Source organism: Hyla sarda, chromosome 7 (genome assembly GCF_029499605.1).
Source record: "Hyla sarda isolate aHylSar1 chromosome 7, aHylSar1.hap1, whole genome shotgun sequence".
Taxonomy (NCBI): Eukaryota; Metazoa; Chordata; class Amphibia; order Anura; family Hylidae; genus Hyla; species Hyla sarda.
This window is the reverse complement of record NC_079195.1, coordinates 195,802,369-195,827,270: the sequence shown is the minus strand read 5'-3', so window position 1 is coordinate 195,827,270 and position 24,902 is coordinate 195,802,369. Positions and strand designations below refer to the sequence as shown.

At 42.0% G+C, this 24,902-nt stretch overlaps 1 protein-coding gene across 15 annotated transcripts in view; it reads left to right on the top strand.

Annotated features, from left to right (window-relative positions):
- PAPPA2 (pappalysin 2) overlaps positions 1-7,726 on the top strand; it is a 381,240-nt gene extending 373,514 nt beyond the window's left edge. For 14 of the 15 annotated variants that reach the window (XM_056532020.1, XM_056532010.1, XM_056532012.1 and 11 more), the window contains 2 exons: positions 4,421-4,519; positions 7,108-7,726. In XM_056532020.1, the coding sequence (XP_056387995.1) occupies positions 4,421-4,519; positions 7,108-7,257 (249 nt within the window). In that variant the 3' untranslated portion in view covers positions 7,258-7,726. The remainder of the gene's footprint in view (positions 1-4,420; positions 4,520-7,107) is intronic. The other variant, XR_008846570.1, reaches the window with a different exon arrangement.
- The last annotated feature ends 17,176 nt before the right edge of the window (positions 7,727-24,902 follow it).

Genomic DNA, 24,902 nt, shown 5'->3' with positions numbered 1-24,902 from the left:
AGTGAGGAGCACGTACTGTGGATGATGTGCATTCCATTAATTTCTATGGGAGGGCCAGAGATGCCCTCCCATGGAGAGCCGGGGTCTAGTTCCAGAGATCGCTGGGATCCCAGCTGTCTGTCCCCCCACAATCAGCTGCTTATCCCCTATCCTGGACAAGCCCTTTAAAGGGGTATTTCTTTTTTTTGACTGTCCTACAGGTTGTAAAGTTGTAAAGTTAGTGTGGTTCATAATACAGTTTGATCTTTGCCCAGTTCATTTTTAGCAGCAGACATAATGAGTGCCTTTCCAAGGCTGCAATGTAACCCTAGACAATGCATCACTAGTCAGGTGTTGAAAGGGAGCGTGTCTGTATTTTAATGAGTGGAGCAACCACTGGGAGGGAGAAAGACTATTCTCCAAAGGGCTGCAGGGAATTTTAGTTTTCAAGCACAGCACCCATGGAAGGGAGCCTAGCTGTGAGTGGGGTGGTTAATGTGTGGGAGGAAGATAAGTCACCTTCCACCTAGAAACAAGGGAACCTGGGGATTGTAGTTGGAGGGAGAGCACAGAAACAGGAAATAGCCAGTTCACACAAACAAGCCAGTAGCATGATGGGGGACACAGAACATGGCCATTTACCACTAACACAAGCATGGATTCTTAGTTAACATGCCATTACTGACTGAAGGGTAATTAGTAAAGGCACTTTATGTTGGATAACCCCTTTTTATAGTAAGAGACCCGCATATACAGAAGAGCAGTTTTCACACTCCGTTGAATTCCTCTGAAATGACTGAAATTTCTTGATGTTCATTTTGAATATTTTTTCGGATGAGCGACCAGCATGTGGGCGATAATTCTCCTTTAGTACACCACTAATCTCAGTAAACAAGTTTAATTGTAGAAATGGTGATAAAAGAATTTCTGCTTGGAAACCACTGGTGTCCTAGCTGGTACGACCATATTTTTTACATCTGTAGCCTGAAGCGGAATCAACTTGTTCCATTGCAAATGATCTCGTGTGAGCCGCATACCAATGCGATATATTAACATCATTAATGTGTTTTCTATTCAGATCAGTCCCGAATACGTTAACATTTTTTTAATTTTCTGAATCTTTTGTGTGTTGAGTGCTGTTTTCCAGTACAGCGCATTTATAGATATTTACTGTATCTACTGCTCGATAAACAACTGAACTACATGGCCGTGTTAATGGTTTATGAAGTTTTTATTGGCATTTTTGGTTTATGACTGTATATGTTCACTTTTTTTACTCTGTTGGCTAAAATATCAGGAAATTACACTTTGTAAAGTTCTCAAATTGCCATTTGCGGCAATCATAATTATACAAACAGCATGCCAGAAAGGGAATTCTAAAGGGTTCTTTGCAACCAGTCAACTGGCTGTAGGCTTTGTTTCTATATTCTATAGCCCCAATCCCATAGGCAGATTATAGAGGAGGAGTACTTTTTTCTTATATATGCAAATTAGCTATGCTCCTGAGCAGTTTTTGCCAACCGGGGTGCCTCTAGCTGTTGCAAAATTACAGCTCCCAGCATGCCCAGACAGCCAAAGGCTGTGGTACGCTGCAGCATGGCCCCATTTACTAGAATGGTACAGTGCTCCAGTTCTTTGCACTGTCTCTATTAAAAGCAAGGACGAGTGCAAGTAATCACTAAGCAGGTTCCTTTAAACATTTAATATAGTTAGATATAATCTTTAAAGGGGTATTCCATGAAAAAAATCATTTTTCTTCATATCAACTGGCTCCGGAAAGTTGAACAGATTTGTAAATTACTTCTATTAAAAAAAAAAAAAATCCTTCCAGTACTTATCAGCTGCTGAAGTTGAGTTGTTCTTTTCTGTCTGACAACAGTGCTCTCAGCTGACACCTCTGTCTGTCTGTCTCAGGAATTGTCCAGAGCAGGAGAGGTTTGCTATAGGGATTTGCTCCTACTCTGGACAGTCCAGAGTAGGAGCAAATTCCTATAGCAAACCTCTCCTGCTCTGGACAATTCCTGAGACAGACAGACAGAGGTGTCAGCTGAGAGCACTGTTGTCAGACAGAAAAGAACAACTCAACTTCATGATTATGATTTTTTTAATAGAAGTAATTTACAAATCTGTTCAACTTTCTGAGCCAGTTGATATGAAGAAAAAACATTTTTTTTTTTCATGGAATACCCCTTTAAAGGGAACATATCACCTAGATTTCTGTTTACTTACTAGCTAGAACCAGATACCAAAACATGTTCAATTTTAATATTTCTGATCTTTAATTTCTATTTCTATTATTAATATTATTTTTTGTGCATTAACATGTGGGCAGTGTGCTTAAACGTTAACAGCATTTGCCAATATGCTTTACAACTACAACCTTCAGCATACAAAATAAAATAAGAAATCACCAAAAATTATAAAAAAAAAATGTGTAAAGCCTGATTTAAACAATAGATTGTCTTCTGATGACACATTCCCTTTATATGTTATTGCTAGAAGTGTATGAAAATGTATGGAGGGAACTCAGTAGAGCACCATCACACTTTAACTTCCTATACAATTTAGCCCTGATTATATTCATATATATATATATATTTTTTTTTTTTTTTCGCGTAAGTGTCGGTTTTAGGGAGATTCTACTGCATATATATATATATATATATATATATATATATATATATGCAGTAGAATCTCCCTAAAACAGACACTCACGGGGAAAAAATAGCGTCAGCTATTGAGAGATGTTCACTATTGGGAAAAAAAAAGCTCAAAAATCTTTCTAAATGACCGAGTGTAATTAGCTATAAAACATTATAAAAAGCAATATTACAGTAGAATCTCCCAGTACAGTTTAATCACTCCTTATCACCCCCCTGTACCATTTAATCTCCCCCCGTGCAAGTTTATTCTCTCTCTTTATCCCTCCAATGCCACTTTATTCCTCCCCCCTTGAACCCCCCCCCGTGCTACTTTATTCCCCCTGTGCCCTGTGCCAAATCATTCCCCCTTTATTACCTTTTGTGCAAATTTACCACCCCCTGTGCCATTTCATCCCCCTGTGCCATTTTATTCCCCCTTTATCCCCCAGTGCCAATTTATTCCCCTTGTGCTGTGTGCCAAATACCCGATCCCTCCCCCGCCCCACCACCACCCCTTGTGCCACATCACTTTTTCCCTTCCCTCTTCCCCTGGTTTAAGAAAAAAAAAACAACAATAATAGAATAAAAGAATTTAAGACATCTACCAGTATCCTTGAACCTATCTGCAACAGCGCGATCTCAGCCTCCGATTTTCTCCTCCTTCACTGTCTCTTCCCCTGGTGTTCTTCTTACCAGGCCAGAAGGCTCAGCTGCAGGGGCTCTCAGCGGGTTTAACATTTCCCCAATGTCCTTTTGTCACTGCTGCTCCCAGCCTCTTAGTAAGTGCAGCGCAGAGGACGTCAGGAGAACATCAAACCTGCTGACAGCCCCTGCACCAAGCCTGCTGGCCAGGTAAGATGACCAACAGGGGGAGGAGGGAAGGGGAAAAGTGATGTGGTACAAGGGGTAAGGGGTGAAGATTTTGCACAGGCCACAGGGGGAATAAAGCGGCACAGGGGCATAAAGGGGGAATAAAGGGGCATGGGGGATCAGAGGGGGGAGGGGGGCAAATTATGTGGCTGGCGCATGTACAGAAGCAGGCCTCCTGGGAGCCCGGGCCTTTTACTGGGGTATTGGCTGTACCCCCCTGATGGCAGCCCTGTGTACAAAGTAGGCCCTGCACATAAGCCTGTCTGTCCAATATTGGGAGTGTTTTTTTCCCTATTGGGTTTGTTTTGTCCTCCTATTGGGAGGTGTCCGGTAAGGGAGATTTTACTGTGTATATATATATATATATATATATATATACACACACACACACAGAATCCCTTGGTGAAAAACTATATTATGTCTTACATTATTAGGAAAGCTTATACATTGTAGGATTTCTCTAGTAAAGGATTGTCTATTTTCGGGACAGAGAACCCTTTCCAAGTCTCTGGGATATAATATATTCTTACTTAAACCAGTGTTTTCAGCAGCAATGCCTCCTGTTATCTCTAAAAAAACAGATTGAGCATTGGATCCTGCCACATCCAGCATTCTACCTTTCCCTTTGACAAGGAATTTGGATTTGCCTATTGTTCGTACGCTGTGTAAATGGCTGCATTCCGTTCAGAATTTGCTTCTCTTCGAAAACAGATGCCGAAGCTCTTAGTCCTCTAGCAGTATCTCCCATTTATCCACCTACACATCAGGAATGTATCTAACACACAAAACATTTTATGTGAACAATTTTCTGCCAGCTATGAAGAAAAAATATTGTTCTCTCTATACCCTCAGAGTCAAAGCAGTAAAGGTTATGTACTTTCTATTGATTTCCTCTGTGTATTTTGGTGACTGACTCTGTTCCTGTGTAGCCCTTTCAAGCAGATGGCTGGTGTGACACAATTAATAACCGAGTGTATTGTCAGTATGACGGAGGGGACTGCTGCGCTTCTACTTTGTCCTCAAACAAGGTAAGGAAACAATTCAACTAGCAGGTCACATCGTATTCCACAATTTCCCCTTTTCTGTATACACACAATTACATCATTGTGGCGCCATCGCCATTCAGCCGGTAGAAAATGAAAACCTTTTCTGTGTTAGAGATATGCAGAATTGGGATTGCTGCTTCCTGTATTTTTAATATCAACAACAGTGTTATAGTAGCTGCTGTACAGAGTCATTTTTTTTGTGGGGCTAGTATTCTGTGATTGAATGAGTTGTCCATGTTCCCCTTTATGATGCTAATAAGGTGTAAAAATAAATCATCAGGGTATTTTTTGGCACAGTAAAGTAACTAAAAAGAGAATTTAGGACTGTCTCATTGTACAGCTGATATATTGGCCGAATTTCAGAATAATGGAGCTGCATCTCTAAATGTATTTATTAATTTGTATGGCACCAGCCTATTCTACAGTCCATTACAGATACTGTAGTGTCATCACTCATAATGGCCCTTGTACCCTTTGGGTGTCACAATCTGAATTTCAAATGTCCATATCAACCTGCCATGCTGGGACAGGGAGAAGTGCAACACTGCAGAACTCCTTTCCCTGCTTAATTGTGAATCGGCCCTAGACAGAGGATCCACAACTGTGCGATACTCCCTGTGCTGAAATAAAGTGCAGGGGTGTAACACTGTGCAAAACTATAAACAACACTATACAGAGGTCAAGGAAACATACGAACAGAAATAGAGTAGTCTAACAAGCTGGGTCAAAACCTTTAAAGCAGCAAAAGTATCAAATCACTAAGCAGAAAATTAATGTTTATAAAGCCGAGGTTAGAATAAACAGAATAGAAAAAGCCAGGAGCAGTGTGAGAGCTAGTGCAGGAGAACTGAACATAAGCAAGGCCAGAGCAGAGGAGGAAAGTATTTATGTACACCTGGAATGGGCGTGGATGCTGAGAGCAGATGTAATGGGCTTTAGATCCAAGCACGCTGATAGGATCAGGCATTGTCACAGCAACACATGATGCTACGAAGAACACTTAGAACCTGATCCTACTCAATACAGAACCTTTTTAATCTTTTTTTTTTTTGGGGAAGAAAACTAAAGTATCGAAAAGATACCCACCTGACACAGAAGAACATATAAAGTTGATAAAGATATTGTCCATGGTCAGATTTTAACCCTAAGCCCAAAAAGGTAGGGAACATGAACAGAGCTTCATTGTATAGCTCATACAAATCTCCATATGCAGTGGTGTGCATACTAAAAAGAGCACTTCATAGCAAAGACTGAAGAGGTCATCCTGTTATAGCTTCTGATTTGGCACCCCAAGATAGAAAGGTCTGGAGTTTATTTCCACCCTTGACCTTTAGGTCAATACCCCCATCGCTTTATTTACTGACAATGCAGTTCCCTGGGAAGAGGAGTCAATCACAGTTTCCTACCCTTAGCAAAAGGAATGGCACAAACCCAGGCTAGGCTCACTCTCTCCAAGGGTCTAGTGGCAACTGCATGGTCCATCTTCATGGTAAATATGCTTATGGAACTCTGTCTTTAATGCTCCCAGACTTTTGGCAAGGCAATCTTGTGCATCAATGGTCGTAGTTACTTGTTAGTTACAGAGGAGTTTCAGTCTATACCTATTCAAGGAGGTGGGTTTTACCAGTGAACTGCTTTTATATATAACCAAGTATAGAGCAGAAGAAGACAGAGGAGACACCTACCCCAGGTCCAGTTGTGTTGGGGGGCGCAGTATAGGAGAATCCGGGGATCCTGCCTTCACCTCCCTTTTCTATCTGTGTTCCTTTATGGTATAGCTAAATGTCTAGGTACAGGTCTACTATTACCGCATTGGATATAGTTACAAAATGGTGGCTATGTTCATAAGATGTCTGAATCCATTCTAGGCAAATGGAAGGTATGCTTTTGATGACACTGACTGTCCCATCTGTTCAACTCCTCCAAGTGATAAATAACTGAGTCTCACTACTGACCAATACATTTTTTAATGGCTTCTACATACAATGGCAGTAGTGATTAGTGTTGAGCGGCATAGGCCATATTCGAATTCGCGAATATTCGCGAATATATGGACGAATATTCGTCATATATTCGCGAATATTCGCATATTCGTAAATATCCTCGCTTTATTTTCGCAAATGCGAAAAGTCGCGTATGCGAAAATTAACATATGCGAAAAATTCGCATAGACAAAAATTAGCATAAACGAAAATTCGCATATTCCAAAATTAGCATACACAAATGTTCGCATATGCGAAAAATTGCACGCCAGTCTCACACAGTAGTATTAGAGCCTTCTTTACACCACACAAGCTGGAAGCAGAGAGGGATGATCACTGTGATGTGTACTGTGAAAAAAAATAAAAAAAATAAACGAATATTCGTAATTCCGAATATATAGCGCAATATTCGCGAAATTCGCGAATATGCGATATTCGCGAATAATATTCGAATTGCGAATATTCACGAGCAACACTAGTAGTGATTGCTGGTGGCATATTACAGTACTTTGATGTCTAGCGGTATCTTCACCATTATTCTGTATATATACTAACTTGGACCTATTTTCCTCTGTTTTCTTGTTGCAGGGGCAAGTCATTCCTTTTGGAGCCGAGTGTGAAAAGGATGAGTGTACATGTCGTGACCCAGAAGCTGAGGAGAATAGATCTCAAAGAAGTAACTGGCCAGCGCTCCTTCCACCAGAAACTGGGGAGGAAGTACATCTGGCACCAACTTGAGGGATGTCTATAAAGTGTAATATCTCACACTCAACAGTTGTTTCAGTTTTATCAATGTCTCATCAACACACAAGGTCTTCGCTACTGAAATACTTCAAGCAGATCATCAAACCCCAGGGCCTCAAAAAGAATATAGAAGTGGATGCGGACATTTAGAAGATGTGTTCTCAGCATTACAGTTGAGACGTGCGCACAGAAACTTTATATTATCCTTACCTCCATCTGTTATTTACCAAATGTAGACTGATATTCCAGAGCACTTTTATTCGTTGCATTCCATCATCTGCCCACTCAGTATAGACTAAGACATAGTAACCAAAGGCAGATATCGTACCATACATGTCTCAGTGTTTTGTCCAGTCATTTGCATGACCACAGTATGTTGTGTATATTGGATTTGTATTGGATTAGCAATCGTCACTATGCCTGCAGTCCAAGGTATTTTATAAAATTATAATATATTAATAAATTCAAGGGTATTAACATATATCTGATGTTTGTTTACGATTCAATTCTTTACTATCATTTTGCAATTGCAAGTATTTGAAAGTCTGTACTATTAGAAAGAGTTCCTTTTTGGCAGCTTAAATTTCTGTGGTTTACTTCCAGTAAATGAGGCCGACTGTGACTAAACAAATCACAAAAAATTGTCCCAGTGAGTCTCAGGGTTATTAACTAGTGTTGCTCGCGAATATTCGCAATTCGAATATTATTCGCGAATATCGCATATTCGCGAATTTCGCGAATATAGCGCTATATATTCGTAATTACGAATATTCGTTTTTTTTTGTTGTTTTTTTCTTCACAGTACACATCACAGTGATCACCCCTCTCTGCTTCCAGCTTGTGTGGTGTAAAGAAGGCTGTAATACTACTGTGTGAGACTGGCGTGCGAAAATTTGCATATGCGAAAATTAGCATATGCAGATTTCCCATATGCGAATTTTCGCGTGTGCTAATTTTGTAAATGCTAATTTCCATATATGTTAATTTTCGCATACGCGAATTTTCGCATACGCAAAAATAAAACGAGAATATAACGAATATGCGAATATTCGCGAATATTCGCAAATTCGAATATGGCCTATGCCGCTCAACACTATTATTAACCAACAAATTCCAATCCCCTTGTGGAGGGTTGCCCCTCCGGGGAGAAATACCCTTAAACTAAAGACCCACCTAAAATTTAACTTTTATTAACCTTCCTAAAATTTATAACACACCAAAAAAGAAAAATGTTAAAACTATCAGGTAGTGTGGTAGGACACTTTTTGCCCACTAGGTGGTACCATTATAGTCAATGGTACAGTAGCTGTATATGGCTTTATCTGAACCAGTTTTTAATGTCACAATCCAAACTCCTATCTAAAATCAACACACCCTGCCTTGACGTTCCGCTAGGCAACCTAGCTTTATCAAGAGGATGGTGGGTACTCACTGTCCTCTTGATAAAGCTAGGTTGCCTAGCGAAACGTCAAGGCAGGGTGTGTTGATTTTAGACAGGAGTGTGGATTTAATTTAACTATGAGGGCCTCCCAGTTCACCTGTGGTAAATTTAGTTAACTGAACATGATTTGAAAATACACAGCTCTGTCTCACAGCTGCCAATGCATATCAGAGCAAAAACAAAACAAGCCATAAAGGGAAATGAGCTGCCTGTAGAGCTCAGAGACAGAATTATGTAGAGGCACAGATCTGGAGAAGGGTACAAAAACTATTTTGATGCACTGAAAGTTTCCAAGAGCACAGTGGCCTCTATAATCCTTAAATGGAGGAAGTTTGCAACAACCAGGACTTTTCTTAGAACTTGTCACCCCTCCAACATCCAAACTAAGTAATTAGGGAGAAAGCCTTGGTAATATAGGTGACCAATAACTAAGTTCATCACTCTGGCTGAGCTCTAAAGATCCAGTGCGCAGATAGGAGAAACTTCCAGAAGGTTTATGACAGAGTTTATGGGGTTTATGACAGAGTAGCCAGAAGTAAACCTCAAAGACACGTTACCTAAATGACTCTCAGACTGTGAGAAACAAGATTCTCTGGTCTGATAACACCAACATTGCTCCATCTCTACAGTGAACAACTATGCACAGGGCAAGTACTCATCGGAGTAGCGAGTCTGAACAAACAGTACATATAGTCCACAGATGTGCATGGGATGCACAACTTCTATAAGCTTCTGACGCCGGCATATAGGCAACAACTTATTAAGAAATGACAGGGAGCACCGATCACCGATCTTCAACATATAAATTATTTTATTGAATATCATGAAAAAGTGATATCTAGGCATAGTGGGGAGATTAGACAAATAGTGTGGGAAGGCGACAGGTGTGTTTAAAACCAGGTGAGGGGAGGTGCTTGACCCGCACCACAAAGATAACACCCAGTGCAACAAATATATATAATTAATATGGATTTGGTACCCCCCCCACCCCCCATTGTAGTTATAACAGCCTTCACTCGCTTGGGAATACTTTCTGCAAGATTTTGGAGCTGTCTGTGAGAACTTTTTCCCATTCATTCAGAAGAGCATTTGTAAGTTCAGACACTGATATTGGATGAGAGGTTTTGGCTCACAATCTCCATTTTACTTCATCCCAAATGTGTTGGATGGGGTTGAGGTCAGAGCTCGGCCAGTCAAATTCTTCCTCACCAAATTCTCCCCAAGTTAGAAGCATGTATTTTTATAAAATGTCTTAGTTTTCTGTTTTCATTAAGATTTTCCTTCACTGACACTAAGGGGCCTAGTCAGGAAAGCATACTTTACTTCAATGCACTATATATCGTAGAACTCACACTTTGTACTTTTACATGGTCTACACATACAAGAGAGGTATCAGCTCACCCCTTATCGCCCCTATGCGACATGGAGTGGAATGAACAGAGAAAAGGTCCCATAACGACATCCAGAGAAAAGGAAGGAGGTCCAGCGCTTTACTCAGGTGAATGTGTGGTGACCCTGAGTTGTGGGGTGACCACGGGGCATTAAGGGCGTAGGTGGATGTGGCAGATGGTATTAACCCCAGAGGCAAGATGTTATTAACCCCTAGTGTTCGTGACACCAGAGTGGTTTTTGGGGATCGGTAACCACCCAAATGATATCCCCGTTATCCCAAGGTTAGGCAGGGCAAGAAAAGTCCACGACCAGGTTATGGTTAACGCAGGCTTTACTGAGGTCAGTTGTTACAATCTTTACAGCTAGGCCAGAATGGCAGAGAGTCAGCCAGTAAGGAAAGGGCCCTGCAGCTTGCTTGGGGTTACAATACTTTTGGATCAGACTTCCATGCAGCCACTCTGACTATGATTGACTTGACTGGTAACTTGACTTGGTTGTAGGTAGAAATAGTAGACATAGATGGCTGGACTTACTGACATATGCAGGTTTGAGACCTCCAGGTGTACTGAGCTTTGCTGTTCCTCAGCAGGAGTGATAGTGTAAGAGTGAGATTGTAATGGCTCCCCCTCTTATAAAGGATGAGCAAGTAGCCCATAGGTCGAGCTGCAGGTCAGGTGGTCAACTGGTGCTCTCTGGGTAACATAACACATCATGTGAACATAACATGTGATACCTCCAAAGGTCCTTTATACTTTATACACATAGTACATAACATTATACTGACTATACACAGTAACACTAGCTTCAATACTGGGGGAAACACTGCAGGAGAGCCCCTAGGACAATGAGGGACTCAACTTGACAGGGCCTAAGTACTGTACAGGGTTATGTCCTGTACTGGGACATTACAACGCCCCCTACTTAACATAAGTCACCCTCAACGAAGGGTTCTGTCAGGATTGAGGGACAAAGCAGCCTTGGGGCCAAATGCAGTCCTTGGACATTGCCATTAACGTCCATTTCCAGGCTGTTTGGTTTTGAGAAAATGACAACACAATAGAGTCTCTGTAGAATTGTCCATAAATGTCCATACATGCTCTGATGAATTTTTGCTCAACGGAGAACAGATTACTGGAGAATAAGGACTATGACTAATACTGTTAACTTTACTTAAGGATTATGCATACTGTAACATTTTGACTATGCATATCATAACACTTTGACTATGCATAACATGACATTTGATTATTCATTTTAACCCTTTATACATGACATTGGCCGATTGGGTTGCCTGAGGATTTCTGCCCAATGCCTTGGCTACTGGGGTCCCTTGGCATTTAAACACTTCTCCCCAGAACACATATTATGTCTATGCTAGACAATTCTTATGCTAGACATTTTGGGTAGAGAACATTTGACATTCTGTTACCTTATACCTTATCACATGCTTTATTGAGTATCAGGAATACCTTCTGGCCAGGAAAGTATCCTGCACGAACACAAGAACATATTACATTTGACATTAGTGATATATGATATTGATGTGGACTGTGCGGTTTTGAGTGTTACAGTACTACTGTACATAACTTTAGGTGTACTTCATGTGTACATGACTCTTATGTGTACTGGTGACTATGTATAGTACATGACTTTACTGTTTACTGTACTTGATGCTGGTGATGGGGTGAAATGTTGCTTCTCCTGATTGATTTAGGACAACTCCTTTAAGAAATCTACCAGACATCAGAAAAATACTGTACACTATGACTTTTTGTGTACAACAACTTATATACATTTTATTAGAGCATATCAATTATGGTGCAGGACCATAAACATTTCAGTGCAATACCATAACCCTTTAGGGGCAACAAAAATATATTACTGTGGATATTTACATGACTGTCCATGTATTGTTCAGTAGTTCATAAACAATATAGAGTTCATTGCTCTGTCAGGTTCCTAAGAGCTCAGGTCAGAGCTCAACCACCAAGGAGTCTCTTGGTCGAAGCCGGGCACAATACTTACTAGCTTGGTTGCAATGAAACTTTTCTTGACGAGTCCATCTGGCACAATGCTTGAACGTTGCTTCATAACCTGTAACAACAAAAGACGTGTGTTGGTGCTCAACAATCAATCAGTCTCACGACCAAGTCAGGTAAAATGTTTCTGTGCTTAAGTTACTTGGACAATTTTCTTTCCAGTCAGGTTGGGCTCTAGGTTGTGAGATGAACTTGGGGTTGAGAGACTGGGCAGGGTGCATGGGGTCAACATGAGTGTTCCATGCAACATGGGACAGACGGGAGTCAGTGATAGTCAGACTGACAGTGACTACCACTTGCACCGCAGCAGCTTGCGCCACTAGGGGATGACTTGTTGGTGCCTGCTGATCCGGCCAAACCTCTGCAACTGCTGGAGTAGGCTGAGGCACTTTTGTAGGTACCCGCTGGTTAGACAACACCTCTGCGCCGCTTCTTATACTGGTCTGCCAAAGTTGTGGTGTGACCATGGGGTGTGAAGAGTGTAGGTGGATGGGTCAGATTGTATAGCCCAGGGGCAAGGTGTTATTAACCCCTAATGTTAGTGACGCCAGAGTGGTTTTTCCAGTAACAAACCGAATGGTAGCACCGCTATCCCAAGGTTAGGCAGGACAATAATAGTCCAAGACCAGGTAAGGGTTAACGGTAGCTTTACTGAGGTTAGACAGTTGTTAAAGTAATTACAGCTAGGCCAGAATCCCAGAGAGTCCACCAGTAACATGGAAAGGGTTTTGCAGCTTGATGGGACTTGCAGTTCTTTTGGGTAAGACTCCAATACAGCCACTCCGACTATAATTGACTTGACTAGTGACTTGACTTTGGTAGAGGCAGCTGACATAGATGAGTTGACTTACTGACAATATGGCGGGTGAGCAGGCTTTATGGCCTCCAGGGGCACTGGGCACAGGATCTGTGATGTCTGTGCTTTGCTGTTCCTCAGGATCTAAGAGAGAGATTGTAATGGCTGCCCCTCTTATTAAGGGGGGCTGAGCAAGAAGCCCATAGGTCAAGCTGCAGGTCAGGTGGTCAACTGGTGCTCTCTGAGTGACATAACACATCATGTGAACATAACATGTGATACTTCCAAAAGTCCGTTATACTTTAAACACATAGTACATAACATTATACTGACTATACACAGTAACACTAACTTCAAAACTGGGGAGACACTGCAGGAGAGCTCCTAGGATAACGAGGGACTCAACCTGACAGGGCCTAAGTTCTGCACAGGGTTATAACCTGTACTGGGACATTACAAATGCGTCTATTAGACTAACCAGACACAATTATTACACAAAGGTGACGCGTTTCGGTCACACAACCGAAACGCGTCACCCTGTGTGCAATCGTCATGTCTGGTTGATCTAATAAATGCATTCACCTAAGTAAAGTGCTGGATCTCTTTCCTTTTACATAGTCTGTAAAGAAATTTATGATGGGGGTAACCTATAGCAGTACTACTCTGTAATTCCGTTAACTCTGAAAATGACCTATTCTTTCACCAATATTTGCAAAGTCGACTGCACTGGTAGGTGCTGGATTTTATACACTGACTGAATGAGACACCTGAATTCAATGATCAAGAGGTGCACCACAATACTTTTGTCTATATAGTGTATTTAGAACAGCTCCACATCTCTCCCCTTTATCTCCTTTCCGATCCAGAGTTATGCCATGGGTCAGGTGGGGAAGTATAAAGCATGGCTATCTGCAGCTGACACATTCTGATCTATCCAAACAGTCAAATGATTGCTCATTAAAGTAAAAAAAAAAAAGTTTTAAAAATATAACCCCCATAATAATAATAAAAATAACCGCCACTTTTCCCAGTTTTTCTAAAAGTTGAAGCTTTGCAGATTTAACGGTAGGGCCGTCACCCAGAGCTGAGAGAAGGCGCAGGTGAAGGGTTCAGTGCAGAGAGCTGTGGGCACTAGACATGCCTCCTGGGCTCCTGTTTATCTTGTTCATACAGATTGCATGGCCGTAACCCAAGGTACACTATGCTTTTACTCCTCTCTGGTCTCCATATAGCATTATCAGCAGTTTTAAGGGCTCAAAACCACTTAAAGGAGTATTCCCCTGGTTAAAAAAAATGTAAATTAAATCCCCTGGTACCAGAAAGTTAAACAGATTTGTAAATAACTTCATATTTAAATAATCTTAATCCTTCCAGCACTTTTCAGCTGCTGTGTATTACAGAGGAAGTTCTTTTCTTTTTGAATTTCTTTTCTCTGACCACAGTGACCGCAGTGGAACTGTCCAGAGTAGGAGCAAATCCCCATAGCAAACCTCTCCTGCTCTGGACAGATCCTAAAATGGACAGAGGTGTCAGCAGAGAGCACTGTGGTCAGACAGAAAAAGAAAAAAAGAAAATAACTTCCTGTGGAGCATATATATATATATATATATATATATATATATATATATATATATGTGTAGAAGTAATTTACAAATATGTTTATATTTATGGTACAAGCTGATTTCAAATTTTTTTTCCAGTGGAGTACCCCTTTAAAGACCCCACTTAATAGAGGACAGTATATAATGTCTTGATTGACACCCTTTAGGTTTGTCAACCTTTATGCAAATGTAGAGCGTTATACAGGACTGACTAAAAGCTGAGTTTGACTTTATTGAATTCCTTATGGAGCATTTGTTCTATATAGTGCTTTTTTCTTTCTGGCTTACATGTTCTCTTTTAATCCTCATATTTATAGAATCAAAGTAGCATTTTTTTCATTTTTTTTTATATTTGAAGATGAAACAACTACATCTGTACTCTTTACACTGAATAACAATCTTGCTGAGGGGTAGCACTTTTTACAAATCCATTTTTATTGGTTCTTCATAAAATACAACTAAAGTAGTAAACATAACATAGAAATGAAGAAACACATTTTGATATATTGATAGAGATAAATAAAAATGCGGATTCAAGTAGAATACAGACATAGCGCACATCTACAATCTTGCATAATGATCTGGTTGCTTCTCAGCATAATATCAAAAACTAACAGGTTGTTAGTATACATTTTTGATCAAAAAGTACAAGCCCACTCGCCACGTCAAGGCCACCTATTCAGAGTGGGTCCCTAACGTCCCTAGCATAAAATGGCGCAGCACCAGGCAGCGACCACCACCGCCGCGACACAAGTGCCCACGGGGGGGAGCGACCCACTGGCAGAGCGGCCCCAATGCCTCTCAAACCAGTCTATAGGCCGCACCCGCCCGCAGACACAGCATCACGGCAGCAACAGACGCCGCCCCGCACCACACCAGTGTGAACAAGGTGTAATGGTTCACTTACCTTGCTCTCCCAGTCAGACTGGGAGGCTGCTAGGAGTGAAATGGCCCTGTTGTGGTTAATTACCACCTATATAGGTTTAGGCTGTGGGGGGTGGGGAAGAGTGCAGCACATGTTTAAAAAAACAAAAAAAGGGGGAAGAAAGAAATCACAATGTGGATTCAAGTAGAATACAGACATAGCGCACATCTACAATCTTGCATAATGATCTGGTTGCTTCTCAGCATAATATCAAAAACTAACAGGTTGTTAGTATACATTTTTGATCAAAAAGTACAAGCCCACTCGCCACGTCAAGGCCACCTATTCAGAGTGGGTCCCTAACGTCCCTAGCATAAAATGGCGCAGCACCAGGCAGCGACCACCACCGCCGCGACACAAGTGCCCACGGGGGGGAGCGACCCACTGGCAGAGCGGCCCCAATGCCTCTCAAACCAGTCTATAGGCCGCACCCGCCCGCAGACACAGCATCACGGCAGCAACAGACGCCGCCCCGCACCACACCAGTGTGAACAAGGTGTAATGGTTCACTTACCTTGCTCTCCCAGTCAGACTGGGAGGCTGCTAGGAGTGAAATGGCCCTGTTGTGGTTAATTACCACCTATATAGGTTTAGGCTGTGGGGGGTGGGGAAGAGTGCAGCACATGTTTAAAAAAACAAAAAAAGGGGGAAGAAAGAAATCACAATGTGGATTCAAGTAGAATACAGACATAGCGCACATCTACAATCTTGCATAATGATCTGGTTGCTTCTCAGCATAATATCAAAAACTAACAGGTTGTTAGTATACATTTTTGATCAAAAAGTACAAGCCCACTCGCCACGTCAAGGCCACCTATTCAGAGTGGGTCCCTAACGTCCCTAGCATAAAATGGCGCAGCAACAGGCAGCGACCACCACCGCCGCGACACAAGTGCCCACGGGGGGGAGCGACCCACTGGCAGAGCGGCCCCAATGCCTCTCAAACCAGTCTATAGGCCGCACCCGCCCGCAGACACAGCATCACGGCAGCAACAGACGCCGCCCCGCACCACACCAGTGTGAACAAGGTGTAATGGTTCACTTACCTTGCTCTCCCAGTCAGACTGGGAGGCTGCTAGGAGTGAAATGGCCCTGTTGTGGTTAATTACCACCTATATAGGTTTAGGCTGTGGGGGGTGGGGAAGAGTGCAGCACATGTTTAAAAAAACAAAAAAAGGGGGGAAGAAAGAAATCACAATGTGGATTCAAGTAGAATACAGACATAGCGCACATCTACAATCTTGCATAATGATCTGGTTGCTTCTCAGCATAATATCAAAAACTAACAGGTTGTTAGTATACATTTTTGATCAAAAAGTACAAGCCCACTCGCCACGTCAAGGCCACCTATTCAGAGTGGGTCCCTAACGTCCCTAGCATAAAATGGCGCAGCACCAGGCAGCGACCACCACCGCCGCGACACAAGTGCCCACGGGGGGGAGCGACCCACTGGCAGAGCGGCCCCAATGCCTCTCAAACCAGTCTATAGGCCGCACCCGCCCGCAGACACAGCATCACGGCAGCAACAGACGCCGCCCCGCACCACACCAGTGTGAACAAGGTGTAATGGTTCACTTACCTTGCTCTCCCAGTCAGACTGGGAGGCTGCTAGGAGTGAAATGGCCCTGTTGTGGTTAATTACCACCTATATAGGTTTAGGCTGTGGGGGGTGGGGAAGAGTGCAGCACATGTTTAAAAAAACAAAAAAAGGGGGAAGAAAGAAATCACAATGTGGATTCAAGTAGAATACAGACATAGCGCACATCTACAATCGTCCCTAGCATAAAATGGCGCAGCACCAGGCAGCGACCACCACCGCCTAGGGACGTTAGGGACCCACTCTGAATAGGTGGCCTTTACGTGGCGAGTGGGCTTGTACTTTTTGATCAAAAATGTATACTAACAACCTGTTAGTTTTTGATATTATGCTGAGAAGCAATCAGATCATTATACAAGATTGTAGATGTGCGCTATGTCTGTATTCTACTTGAATCCACATAAATAAAAATGCAATTTGCACCACAAAAAATGGCTTAGGTTAGGTTCACAGTAAATTAATTCTGTACATCACAGGTATATTTTGGCATTCTGCGATGTCAACATACGCCTCTTCATTTTAATGGCCTGAACATAGTCACCTAGTGCAGCGTTACACTGGTATTTGCTAATTTAACAGGAATTAAAAGTGTAGTCTGCTGCACTTTTACGTTTATCATCAGGCAATGGCCTAAATGTAGTCACTAGGCAACTTCATCCGGGCCACCAAAATGAATGGGTTTCACTGCTGCATGCTACAGTATATATTTAGTGTTGAGCGGCATAGGCCATATTCGAATTCGCGAATATTCGCGAATATATGGACGAATATTCGTCATATATTCGCGAATATTCGCATATTCGAATATTCTCATTTTATTTCCGCACATGCGTAATTTCGCGTATGCGAAAATTTACATATGTGAATATTCGCATATGCAAAATTAGCATACGCAAAAACTCGCATATGCGAAAATTAACATATGCGAATTTGCGCATATGCGAATTTTCGCACGCCAGTCTCACACAGTAGTATTACAGCCTTCTTTACACCACACAAGCTGGAAGCAGAGAGGGGTGATCACTGTGATATGTACTGTGAAAAAAAAAAAAAAAAAAAAACGAATATTCGTAATTACGAATATATAGCGCTATATTCGCGAAATTCGCGAATTCGCGAATATGCGATATTCGCGAATAATATTCGAATTGCGAATATTCGTGAGCAACACTATATATATTGGCATTCTGTGACCTATGTTATGAATGCAGTGTGAACCTAGCCATATATGATAATAAAGAGAGCAACAGCTGGAGGCACCTGACCAAAACACCCAAAGCAATCAATAGGATATCTGAAAAGACAAAAACCAAAAGTCACAACGGTTCAAAAATAGGACAACTGAAATAGGCGGTGGTGCAAAGAAATCCATAGAGTAAGTACTGGAATAATTAAGAGAAAAGAAAAAAGAAAATCCAGCAACTCACCGGAAAAAGCATTCAGGGAATAACAGCCGCCATGGATGTCGGGGATCTTGCGGGAAGCTCAGAGGCTACAAACCGGTAGGTTTCGTGCAATCAGCACTTCCGGCCCCAACAAAAGATGCGCTAGATTTTCAAACATCATGAGCCACTGTTTAGTCTTGGGCTTTCTTAAGGTGTACAGGATATGCACATCAAATTTTGGTCCTACATACAACCATTATCTATGCCTTCTTACAATATCTCCAACACCAGCTGACCCTACCAGTGTAAAGATGGTGCTTACAACAAGAGTTCAGTGTTCTTATTATGTGCCGAAGGGATAGTAAAAAAAAGCAAATCTTATTCCAAGCTGCTACAATGTTTCCAATACATATACCAGAAAAAATACCAGTTGATAATAAATACAGTGCATAGTGAAAGTATTCGGCCTCCTTGAACTTTTCGACCTTTTGCCACATTTCAGGCTTCAAACGCAAAGATATAAAACTGTTATTTTTTGTGAAGAATTAACAACAAGTGGGACACAATCATGAAGTGGAACAAAATTTATTGATTATTTCAAACTTTGTTCACAAATAAACAACTGAAAAATTGGGCGTGCAAAATTATTCAGCCCCTTTACTTTCAGTGCAGCAAACTCTCTCCAGAAGTTCAGTGAGGATCTCTGAATGATCCAATGTTGGCCTAAATGACTAATGATGATAAAGAGAATCCACCTGTGCGTAAGTGTAACGCCGAGCTCTGCGGGTCCCGCTCCTTCCCCAGAGCGCTCGCAGCGTTCTGCCCTGGCTTGCAGCGCCCCGGTCAGACTCGCTGACCGGGAGCGCTGCTCTGTGTCCTCCGGCGGGATGCGATCCAATGTGGGGAGAAGATGGAGGCCGGTACCTGGAGGAGAAGATGCCTGGGGACCCCCGATCGTCGCTGGAGACAGGCACAGGTAGGGAAACCACGTTGGGCGGGATGAAAGTGAAAGTAAAGTGATCTCTACTGTAGCAACCACTAGGAAGGCCAAACTGCAACTCCCAGCATGCCCAAATAGCCAAAGGCTGTCTGGGCATGCTGGGAGTTGTAGTTTTGTAACATCTGGAGTGTCACAGTTTGGAGACCACTGTTACAGTGGTGCCCAAACGGTAGCCCTCCAGATGTTGCCAAACTACAACTCTCAGCATGCCTAGACTGCCCAGGCATGCTGGGAGTTGTAGTTCTGTAACATCTGTCCCTTCAGATTTTGCAATTTTCATGAAATTTTTGAAAATTGCTGCTCTACTTTGAAGCCTTATAATTTTTTCAAAAAGCTAAAATATGTCAATTTCATGATGCCAACATAAAGTGGACATATTGTATTTGTGAATAAAAATAAAATTTATTGGGAATATCCATTTTTCCTTACAAGTAGAGAGCTGCAAAAGTTGCAAACTTTTCCAAATTTTCATGAAATTTTGGGATTTTTCACCAAAAAAGTATGCAAGTAGCGCCGGAAATTTACCACCAAAATAAAGTAGAATATGTCACGAAAAAACTATCTCAGAATCAGAATATTCGATAAAAGCGTTTTCGAGTTATTAATTCGTAAAGCGACGGTGGTCAGAATTGCAAAAAAGGGCTCAGTCCTTAAGGGGAAAAAGGGCTGCGTCCTTAAGGGGTTAAAAAAAATCTTAATCCTTTTAGTACTTTTTAGCAGCTGTATGCTACAGAGGAAATTCTTTACTTTTTGAATTTCTTTTTTGTGTTGTCCACAGTGCTCTCTGCTGATACGTCTGTCCATGTCAGGAACTGTCCAGAGTAGCATAGGTTTGCTATGGGCATTTTCTCCTGCTCTGGACAGTTCCTGATATGGGCATTAGGTGCCAGCAGAGAGCACTGTGGACAAGACAAAAAAGAAATTCAAAACAATTAAGGTTTTCCTCTATAGCATACAGCTGCTAAAAAGTACTGAAAGGATTAATAATTTTTTATAGTAGTAATTTACAAATCTGTTTAACTTTCTGGCACCAGTTCATTTAAAAATAAATAAATAAATAAAGTTTTCCACCGGAGTACCACTTTAATTTATCACATTTGATCAATTTGGTGCACGGCCGCCACTTTCTCTGTGACTTTTTTGCCCTAAAGTCAACAAGACAAAAGTACAGATTTTATAAATGCCCCTCAATATGTATGGGATAACTTCACATCCTCTAGTTCAGTGGTCTCAAACTGTGGCCCTCCAGATGTTGCAAAACTTCAATTCCCAGCATGCCCGGACAGCCGTTGGCTGTCCGGGCATGCTGGGAGTTGAAGTTTTGCAGCATCTGGAGGGCCACAGTTTGAGACCACTGCTCTAGTTATATAGGAAACCAGTACAAAGAAATGGAATGGAATTCTGATGGGAATGGATATTTTTTACTCCAGTCATAGAGAAGGTGTTAATAAGAATTTTATCTATTCCTCCAAAATCAGATCTGATCTGACATAATAGTTCATCACTTGAAGCAGCGGACCTACATCAAAGCGAAGCAACATCGGTCCTATCAATCAAAGAAAAATGCGTGCAGTATCTAACCGGGCTAATAGATTCTCCATGTTTTCTGATGTATCAGCAATATGTCCAATAATTATCATTTTATGAGAATCCATCCCCAAGTCACAGGTAAAGTTATTGCAGATAACAAGCATAATGGGGTGGAATGGGAACAGAAGGAATAAACGGAAAGATCCGGGACGAGTGTTGCATATAAATTGCTACTTACATTTTAAGGAGCGTCTGTCCCCAAATTGTTTCTTTTCTATGTCAGAAAAAAAAAAATCACAAATATATTCCTTGTATCTTTATAAATGGCTGCTCATTAATATTCACTAGAAGCTCCACCCTATTACTATAAACAGGGGTCCCTCAACATTTGTCAGCATATAGTGCTCTTTTCTGGACCATCATGACTGGAAGCCAAATTCACTATACAATGCTACGGACAGTCCAGATCAGTGAAAGGTTTCAATGGCTGGAAGAACTGACCAATCAGAATTGTGCATTTCACTGGTAAAACCTCTGTATTACTGAAGTGCATGCACTGACTGGTGTCTGGTAGCGCTCCCTACAGTACAGGGAGGTATTACATGTTCTGTACTACTCTTTACCTGTGCCACGGTTAGCTGCTTCTTTGGACACCAGGTGGGGGCGGCTTCATGTTACTTTTTTTTAGGACAATGGGGGAGATTTATCAAAACCTGTGCACAGGAAGAGTGGTGCAGTTTCCCACAGCAACCAATCAGCTCGCTTCTTTCATTTTTAAAGAGGCCTGTGAATGAAAGAAGTGATCTGATTGGTTGCTATGGGCAACTGGAGAACTTTTCCTCTGGACAGGTTTTGATAAATCTCCCCCATTGTGTGTACTGTACAGGACCCTGAAGAAGCTCCTGTCCTCTGCATAGACAGTGATTTACAGCTTCCAGTTGCTCTTTCTTACTTTTATATGTCATGACTTGCTTTATCTGTATTAGTTATCTGCTTTTTTTATTTTTTTTTTTAAGGATTATCTGTCACCAAACTAAACTTGTAATATATTGTTACTTATCTAATTATAAGACACTTTGCTATTTACTTGCTGTTAAAGAGGAACTAAATGTTCTGAAGGCTGGATGCGGGCTGTGTGGGTCTTTCCGCCCCCTCATGATGTCACACCCCGCCCCTTGTGACATCATGGCCCTCCCATATACTTGCATTGAGGGGGCGGGGCGTGATGTCACGAGGGGGGGGGGGGGGGGCAACCCCGAAGCTCGCATCCAGCATTTGGAACTAAATGTTCTGAACACCGGGGAGTGGAGTACCCCTTTCTAATTCTCAACCTTTTTATGTTTTTAACATGATTTAAAAAACAGCCACTAGGTGGCTCTGCTCTGTTCCCTGCTGCAAGTCAAACAGCTAGTTTGGTCTCCTCCCGACCTAGCAGGAGACCAAACTCAATGGGGAACACCCAATTTCTCCTTCCGGGAGCTCACACAATGTGAGCAAGGGGAAAGGTATGATACTATGGTTTGATGACAGGTACTTTCCAATTCTCACTTTTTCCTATTTTTGGATGATACCAATCACAAGGTTTCTATAGAGTTATGGTTTCAACATATAATGGTCGTCCTGGAACCAATTCACATTGTAACTCGAGGGACCACTGTATTTTGTTTAGGAGTTCCGTTACAACAGTGGTCTCCAACTGTGGCCCCCCCAGATGTTGCAAAACTTCAACTCCCAGCATGCCCGAACAGCCGTTGGCTGTTCGGGCATGCTGGGAGTTGAGGTTTTGCAACATCTGGAGGGCCACAGATTGAGACCACAGCTCTACAAGATGACATCAGATTCACCTCCCCATTCGTTTCTATCCAACAGTTAATGCGATCAATCAAATCCCATTCAGGAATCCAAACTTCTCAGTCGAGTTTCCTAAGAAAATCATCCGGACAGTAAAAGTAGTGAGAGACAACACTGGATTGAACCCCCCTTTGAGAATATCTTGTAATAAAATATTGATAACTATGGTGACAGATGCTCTTTAACATTCTTCTAGCGCTTTACAAACAGTTCAAGATACAAGATAATACACCAGACTTCAAAGAGTGGCCAAGGCTGGATAGAGGTAAACTAAGATAGCGCATCAACCTTCCAAATTCATGTATGTCAAAACTACCAGGCTTGATGATTTCTTTTGAACATTCCTTTGAGTGAAATGTCTTTCTTATCAAAATGGTTAAATAGTCTTAGAAAAGCCATGGATTCAATGGTGCATATTTTATATATCAGGCAAGTTGTTTTTGTGAGGATTTATTTTATTTATTGTTAATAAACCTTAACCCTTAAGGACTCAAAACTATTTTCGTTTTTGCACTTTTGTTTTTTCCTCCTCACCTTCTAAAAATCATGTGTTCAATTTTGCACCTACAGACCCATATAAGGGCTTTTTTTTGCGTCACAAATTGCACTTTGTAATGACATTACTTATTTTATAACATAATCTGCGGCAAAATAAAAAAAAATATTTGTGGGGGGAAATGAAAAAAAAAAATAAACGCCATTTTGCCAATTTTTAGGGCACTTTTCGGTAAAATTGACACCTTATCTTTATCCTGTAAGTCAATAAGGTTACAGGGATACCCAATTTATGTAGGTTTTATTACTAAAAGCCCCACCCCAATTGACTGATATGTCACCTCACAGGTGGACCTTAATGCTGCCTATAATAGTAATTAAGCCGTATTAAATGTGGAGTTTTTAAATCTCCAAGTATAAGATTTAAACAACAACAAATTACTATTTTAGGCAGCATTAAGCCAACTTGGGTGGGGCTTATAGTCTGCCTCCCTTCGCCCATTGCATGTGTGCCCAGCCAAACTGGAGGTAACTGAGCACAACCTAATGCTGCTGTAATTGCCCACTGGCCCCTGGTTTTGCTTATCATGCACAGGTAGGTTAGTGTTAGGTCCCGTGCCACTTGAGAAACCTTGGCGTTGGTGTGCAGGCTCAGGTATGTCCTTCATACAAGGATATACTGGCTAATGTCTCAATTTTAACATCAGTTTTCAGGGTTAGCCAATGTCACTGTTCACATCTACCACAGTAGTGCACCTAAAGTTCCTGTATTGTACCTTTAACCCCTTAAGGACCATGGACATGTATACACGTCCAGGCAGGATGCACGTTCCCGCACCAGGACGTGTATACTCGTCCCTGGCTCTCGTGGGTGCTGCCCAGTGCACCCACAAGATCGCGGCAGGGACTCGGCTGTAGCACAAGTAAACTTTGGTCCCGGCAGTTTAACCCTTACACCCGCGGTCAGAAGTGACCGCTGGCTGTAAGTGTTATGACAGAGGGAGGGAGCTCCCTCTGTCTTCCCTGCAGCACCCCGCAGTGCGATCGCGGGGTGATGTGTGCAATCCCCGGCGGGCGGGGATCTGCCGCACTGCCGGGACCAAAGACAACTTTGGTCCTGGCAGTTTAACCCCTACAGCCGCGGTTGGAAGCGACCGCGATCTGTAAGGAGTTTTGACAGAGGGAGGGGGCTCCCTCTGTCTCTCTCCTGTAGCACCCCGCAATGATCGCGGGGTGCTGCTGGTTATTTGGGCAGCCGGGGGCCAGAGGAACGTCCTGATATTCTGTGTGCTAGTGTAAAACTAGCAGGCAGCATATATCTGCAATGCTTTGGAATTCTAAGTATTCCAAAGCATTAAAAAAGTGAAAAATATATAAAATAAATAAGTGTATAAAAACAATAAGTATTAAAAAAAAGTGTAAAAAGTGTTAATAAATATAATGTATAATAAAAATGTATAATGTGTAGGATCACACGGCGCACATCCGCAGCATATTACATGATGTGGTTGCCCGCCAACAGTCACAGTAATGAGCTCCCTGCTGAGGCTGGGTAGCTTTGTTTGTCCACTCATAGCGGCGGCAGTC